Source organism: Penaeus monodon, chromosome 3, assembly GCF_015228065.2.
Source record: "Penaeus monodon isolate SGIC_2016 chromosome 3, NSTDA_Pmon_1, whole genome shotgun sequence".
In the NCBI taxonomy this organism is placed as follows: domain Eukaryota; kingdom Metazoa; phylum Arthropoda; class Malacostraca; order Decapoda; family Penaeidae; genus Penaeus; species Penaeus monodon.
In genome coordinates this window covers 1,098,701-1,106,200 of record NC_051388.1, presented here as the reverse complement: position 1 = coordinate 1,106,200, position 7,500 = coordinate 1,098,701, and the positions used below count along the sequence as shown (strand labels likewise).

Here is a 7,500-nt window from a genome sequence, read left to right as displayed (position 1 = left end):
TTTTGGGTTGAGAAAGAGGAAGAAAGAATGAAAGTGTGTGTGTTATGCTTTCCTTATTCAGTATTTATTTCTAGAAATGTGATTTTATTATGTAGTCACAGGACTCTCCAAATCATGCACTATTTTATACACAAGTTTGTTTTTTATACAACTTGCATTTATCAGAAAAATGTGCAAATAATGATAAGTACAATAAACATGTCACAACCCCAGATTTTCTGAAATAATGAAATCAGTCCAATTTTCTTCAATCAGATATTGTCCTGAGTGTGAACACAGGATATTTGGATTTTAAAGTTGCTATGCAGTATCCAATTTCTTTTTGCTATACCATTTATATACTTGCACGCACGCACGCACGCACGCAAATACACTCGAGTCAGTTACTGGTCCTTCTCTCACACGCACGCACGCACACACACACACACACACACACACACACACACACAACATTCTACACTCCTCACTCACTCATCATCACTACACACATCTACTTACACTCTATCACACACCTCACACACACTCACTCACACATCACACTACACTCACTCACACACTCACCACACTACTACCACACACACTCATCACACACTCCACAACACTCACTCACACACACTCACTCCAAACTCACTCACCACACTCACTCACCACACTCCCACTCACACACACTCACTCACCACACTCACACACACTCACTCACACACACTCACTCACTCACACCACACTCACTCACACACACTCACTCACACACACTCACTCACACACACACACACACACACACACACACACACACACACACACACACACACACACACACCGCTTAGTTGCAGTGATTATTCTATTCATACTGTTGTTGATATATTGCAATAATGAAGATAATTTCTCTTTAGATATTTTTAGTTTTTCAATTTATATATTGGCCAGTGACAATTTTACTTTTCACTCCTGTTCATTCCTGATAGAGATTTCTTGTAAAAAAGTAAAAAAAAACAAATGCAGTAAAAAAGAAAAAGACATTTCCCTGTAACTGAAAAGCTGTGTTTTACCTCTGAAATTTATTAAGTAAGTGGTCAAGCAAATGTCTTCAACACACTCTGGGAACAGTTGCCAGCTGCGTGGGCCCCAGCAACGGGATTTTTTCTGGCGCGGTGTGGCTGCGCAAAGACCATTATATCAATTTTGCATGAATCTAGCCATAGATTTTGTAGTAAAGTTGGGTTTTATATAAGGGTAATGTGTAGAAACTGCACGTTTCTCATGGTGTTTTCTAGGCATCTTTTCGCCTTTGTATTGAGGAGATATACTGAATCGCTTCCAAGTTGTCTATATTAACAGATGACATCAACACTTTGATGCTAAAAGTTAGTGTCGTTTTTTAACGAGATGTAAAAGTATGGACTTACCCGTTTTTTTTTTGTTTTTTTGTATTTTTTTGTTTTTTGTTTGTTTTCAAACTTTCAAATAAAGCAAAATATAGAGCACAGCAGCAGGCCAAATATCATTTTGATACTCAAAAGTAGTGTATTGTCCATATGAGAGACCAGACCATGTTTTTTTTTTTTTTTCATTCAACAGAAAAGGAAGAAAAGCAGAAGTGAATGTAGCTTCACTTTGATGTTCACAAATAGCTATCTATTGATATGTAAGGTCACACTGTGTAAGTTTAGTGTTTTTTTTCTTTTGTACAAGACTTGTAAGCGAGAATATAGTTCATTTAGTTTGTTTATGAATTTTAAAAGTTGCTGTTTTGTTATATAGGAGGTCAGAATGTAGACTTAGCTGCCTCTTTCAATTACAGAAAGGAGAACAAGAAACAGAATTTTACCCATCACCATTTTTATTTACTTTTTTACTCATTCCAAATTTTTTTGAGTGATACCTCTTGAAGCACCCATAGGTGCATAGCGACACCTCGCATGCCGGACATATAGCCTGTGTCATCTTCCTCCTTCCGGCCATGTAGCCGAGGAAACGCCTCTTATCTCCTTCCAGTTGTCTCCCTCACAATGTGTCAAGTCCTGCCCTGAAATCTGGAAGGAGAAGGCAACATTGATGGGTGCTCTCGAGCACTGTAGGGCTCGATGTCCGAAAGAAAATTATTTATGATTGACATGGCGAGGTCCAGACAAAAGTCAATATGTTCTGACCTGTTGCCCAAATACTTGTAAACAGTGTGGCTGCTCACAGTGGCCAGTGCCCTGTGCACCAAAGGAGTCCACATCCCCCCGCTTCCGGACCTTCAAATCACGAGGCATGTGGCAGCGGTTCAGGCGCACAGTCCCCACTGCACCAGTCTTCCTGGATTGTAAAAAATGGAAGAGCACTGGAGAGGTGTATCAGTTGTCAACAAACACTGTGTATCCTTTCCAAAAGAATTCACCCTCCTCCATCAAGTCCACCACTGGGATGGTCGACACCCCTGTTCCCTGCTGGTGTAGATCTTGAACACGGCAGTGTACCCTGCACACAGGCCGTCACTTGCGGAAAGTTTGGCGAGGGCGAGAGCTAGAGCGAGATTGAGAAAGGGAGTAAGAGCTCATACCTTCCAAGGCTGCGTTTGTTCTGCTGGAATGAGCGTTTGACTGACCTTCTATTCACATCACTAACCAATCGGGTCACACCATGTGACCTGATCCACCAATCAAAGCAATTACTTAGTTTCCAACCAGTCAGGTCAAGGTACATCATTATCACGCAATCTAGTGTGAACAAATCACATGATTACACATCATAATTGTCATAATTACACATGTCATAAATTACATACGTCACATAATTATCAACCAATCAAGTAAAACTAGTAGCAGAACCATCTATTAGGTTAAAAAAAATAGTCAGTCTGTAATCAGTCATCATGGCAAAAACACGTGCCAAACGTTATGGGGCTCATAGAAGCCATGGCAAGATTAGATGCCATACGTGTTGGCGTCCATTGAGAGCATGGCTAGAATAGATTCCACATGGGGTGAATGGGTTAAGTGCTCTGTCATGTCCTGATGTTTGGCAATTATTCTTCTGAATCTAGTATGATTTAGAGTAAGATGGAGGAGCTTGGCCATTTGTGTTGCCAGGTCTAAAGTATGAAAGTTAAAAATGAAGAATTTATAGTCTGTTAAAGCATAAAAGTTACGTGCAGTAGAATTTGATTACTATTTTTTAGATATTAGTCAAGATGTGTTTTATATATTTTACTTGAAAGACGTATACTTTTTTAATACAATTCCAATACGAGACCTTTACTTGGTTAAAAGGATAAGCATCTGGAGTTGCCGATTTTAAGCCCACGTAGCTGAAAAAATGTTTACTGTAGTATTTTTCTGTGAAATCTCTGCACATAGATGGCTCCACAAGTGCTTAACCACCAAGGAGTCCATTGGTAGACTTCACCTGGTTTCACTTTTCCTCAAGTTTGTGTGGGGGAAAAAAAAAAAAAAGACACCCTCGGCAGTATCGAGTTAGACTGTTGTGTGTATCTTTATCTTCAGTAGAGAGTGAATTGCTTTCCTCTGAAATGTCAGTAATGTGTATATTAGAATGGAGGCAAGGTAAAGTAGTGCCAATAGAAAAAAAGTATGAATGAGGATTGAGTTTTCCTTGGGGGAAAAAGGCTTTTTTTTTTTCCCTTTTTTTTCTTCCAGCAATTTCTACAGTATGCAATCTTGAAAAATATATTGGTATTACATATTCAGTTTTCTAAAGAAAATGGAATGTTAGTTAAACACATTTTACCTAACTCAAAAGCTTCATCTGCTTTGTAGTGTGCATATCTTTGAAGCAAGTTGTCTTCTGTTTCAGTACCATTGCTGTGGAACGAACAACTACACTGAGTGGGAAATCACTCCCTTTGGAAAGAATGTGACTGGAGTACCTGACACGTGCTGCAAGATTATTACTGCGGGATGCGGCCATGGTGTGTTCTCTGGCAACAAGACAGAAACCATCTTCACTGATGGTTGCTACACTGCCCTCAACGACTCGGCAATGCGCAACATTGGTGCCATTATTGGAGGTGCAGTTGCCCTTGCTCTGCTGCAGGTATGTATAATGCAATTCATGTATAGGTAATGGTATAGTGCAATCTATGCAAAGGTAATACCCATATGTACTTTTGAAACTCTTATTAAAAAGTGTTACTTTTTTCCACATCCAACTCGGCAGTGTAGTTTATATTCAGAAACATTACATCTTGATTTCCTTCACATTAAAAAGTATTTTACTTTTTTCACACCCAACTTCACAATGTAGTTTATATTCAGAAACACTATATCTTGATTTCCTTCACAGATGGTTGGCGTTTGGATGTCACACTGTCTAGTCCGAGCAGTGAAGGAGCGGTACGAAATCTTGTAAACGCCGAATGGAATTCATCCCCTCAACAGTATTACGAAACAGTTGGCTCCCAGACTGCTGTGCCATACATGCATATAGGAAGGGGGTATTGGTCACATGAAAGCCTGATTTTATGCAAGACCATTTGCCGTATATTTCATGGTTCTTATTCTGTTTTATTTTGACCTGTGAATTTTTATTGGCCTTCGGTTCCTCCATCAAGAAAGTATTCCGTAATGAAACTGATCTAGGTTTTAGTGGTACAGGTGGTGTAAATGTATGAGTACTGTATTTTCTGAGGGCATATATCCAAGAATATTTGGGCATTTTGCGGAAAAAAACAAATTAACCAATATTTATCCATGAAATACCAAATTGGTGCCAAGTAAAGGTTCACATACGAAAAGCTTATATGAAGAGTTGTGAGCATGGCCAGGGAAAGAGTATTTTTCTAGTGATTTTTTGATTGTGTGATGTTAACTATGAATGTGATATGGAGTTTAAGCCTGAAAATTAGATACGTAAGTTTTTGATATGAATGGTAATAATTTTAAAGGGTGTGAAAAGGGTTCTTTTATATAGTCTGCATTGGAAGGGAGACTAGAAAAACAGTGAAGTAAACATGTATTCAAACTTCTATATGTATCAATGTAATGGATTGTTCTCTTCTGTGTACTCTCCTAATAAAATGTTCAGATCTATTTCATGTGTGTATTTCATGCCCAGTTATTATTTAACTAGATAATGAAGGGCCAAGAAACATTTACAAGCAATTAACATTGCATGTAAATGAAGATTTGATCACTTTCCTAATTCTACAGGAAATTGGTAAAGAATTTAATCTACCTAATATTTTGGGTAGTTCATATGTAAAAAGACAACTGGGCAGTATATAAGTGCTTTGAAAGCATACAGGAAATTTTCATGAGGAATATTAAAGTGCCTGAGAAAACTTGAATATATATTTTGTGTGTGTAAGTGGGTGTGTGCGAGAAAAAGTTGTATAGCTGAAGCTGGTGACTCATTGGGGTAAGGCTTCAAGGTTTCCTACAATATACTTGAAAACCCCATGCCATTTATAAACTTTAAAACAAAATTGAAGCCAAGTGGGGTTTCTTAGAAAAAAAAAAGTCGGTTCATAAAAAGAAAACTAGAATGTTGTGTACATTGTCACCTATACACTAATTTGTATGGAAACATTTTCATCTGGACTACACTGAGACATATGATTGGGAGTCTTTTCATGGTCTTTTCATCTCCACTTTTCTCTTCCTCTTCTTTATCTATTTCTGTATATGTATTCTAATCATTAAGTAATTTTTACCCTTTTGCCACAATACTTTTATCATAATGCTTATATATCCTTTGATGTCTGGCACATTTGTTTTGATCATTAATTGTTCTGGAAAAGCACGAACCTTGCTTTATGAACCAAAAAAACTTCCTTACCTGGGGACTTTGTTTCCAAAGCTCCACCCTATCACTGTTTTGAATATGCCGTTAATGACCTTAGATATTGATGTGGGAGAAAATTTTCAATAGATAACCTGATTCCAGGTTTTAAGCTTGTTTTTTTCCATTTAGCAGGAAAGAGTAAAACATTTTGCATATCTCCCAATAACTAGCTAATTTTTGGGGGGAAGGGAGGGGCTAAGGAGACAGGAACTGAGGCCTAATGGAGGGGATCAGCCTTGCCTTGGAGCTTGGCCCTTGCCTCAACAAAATTTGTATGGCCTTTTCCTCTTCCCCTTTCCTTTTCCTTCTCTTCTTATCCCATTCTGTCCACTTATCCTAACTCGTTTTGCCCTTTTCGCCATAATATTTTACCATAGTTCTGTATGACCCCAGTTGACATTTATTTGTTTTAAACATTAACCATTTTGTCCTCTTATCCTAATCATTGTCATTTTTACCCTTTTTCCCACAATACTTTTTCATGTCATGTGACCTTTGATGTCTGGCACATTTGTTTTTGATCATCGACCATTCTGGAAATCCATAAACATTGCTTTATTGAACCAGAAAACTTTCTTAACTGGGTACTTTGTCCCCAAGCCCTACCCTATTATATTTTGAATATGCCTTAGAAGATGATGCGGCAGAAAATTCTCAATAAATAAACAGGTTCTCTTGCATACCATCAATGTCTCAGAACACAGAAAAGTTACAGTAATACTGAGTTCAGAACAGAAAACTATGGTTTAAAGTAAATGTATCATTGTAGTCTGCTATTCCAGGGCAACTCTGGAATAGCACTTATCTCAGTCTTAATGGAAACAGTTTTACCTTGAGAACTGTGAAGATATTCGCTCTCATTCATACCTTTACTACACGTAAGAACCCCCTATGCAGATATGTTTTGAATGATACAAGGTTCATAAAACTGGTGACTTGATAGGACACAAAATACTTTCAGAATGAGGTGAGCCTTGTGTTCCGTCATCGTATAGAAGTGTATCTTCTTTCTCTATATTGTCTCCTCAAAGGGCAAGATTTAAAAACCTTTTCTTTTCGACTTCTTGCAGTTTGGGTCACAGCCAGATGGCTTAACTTTCTTAGACTCGTTCACATTGTCGTACTGTATCTCATTTGCAGTTTTATGCCTTCGATTTCAGTCCCCATCTTTCTCGCTTTCTGGTGTTCTCCCTCTCCCTCTCTCTCCCTCTCTCTCTCTCTCTCTCTCTCTCTCTCTCTCTCCTGTCCTGCTCTCTCCCATCCCCTCTCGTGCCCTCCTCTCTATCAATCTATGTATCTTATCTTTCGTCTTTTTTCTCTTTCTCCTCTCTCTCCCTCCTCTCTTCTCTTGTCCTCTTCCCTTCCCTTCCCATCCCTTTCTATCTTCTCCCATCCCCTCTCCCCTCTCCTCCCCTCTCTCTTCCCTCTCTCTCTCTCTCTCTCTCTCTCTCTCTCTCCACTCACTTTCTCGCTCTATCTCGTTTTCTAGACTTCGATTGATAATGTAAGTATGGGTTTGTTGCTTGTTTTGCCGCTGCCTGCTTGCGTGCGTGCTATTGCGTGCTCGTTGTGTGTAGTGTGGTTGTGTGCTTGTGTTGTGGGTGGTGTGTGTCGTGTGCGTGGTGGTGTGTGTGTGTGTGTGTGTGTGTGTGCGTGTGCGTGCGTGCCTATGCCTGTGCCTGTGTTCGTGGATGTGCTTATGTGCGAGTTTGCATG

General features: G+C 39.0%; 1 protein-coding gene across 1 annotated transcript in view; it reads left to right on the top strand.

Annotated features, from left to right (window-relative positions):
• The window catches only part of LOC119589946 (CD63 antigen-like), a 13,807-nt gene extending 8,776 nt beyond the window's left edge, over positions 1–5,031 (top strand). Inside the window, exons 4-5 of the mRNA XM_037938627.1 lie at positions 3,796–4,035; positions 4,285–5,031. Of these exons, the coding sequence (XP_037794555.1) occupies positions 3,796–4,035; positions 4,285–4,350 (306 nt within the window). The 3' untranslated portion in view covers positions 4,351–5,031. The remainder of the gene's footprint in view (positions 1–3,795; positions 4,036–4,284) is intronic.
• Positions 5,032–7,500: the final 2,469 nt, after the last annotated feature.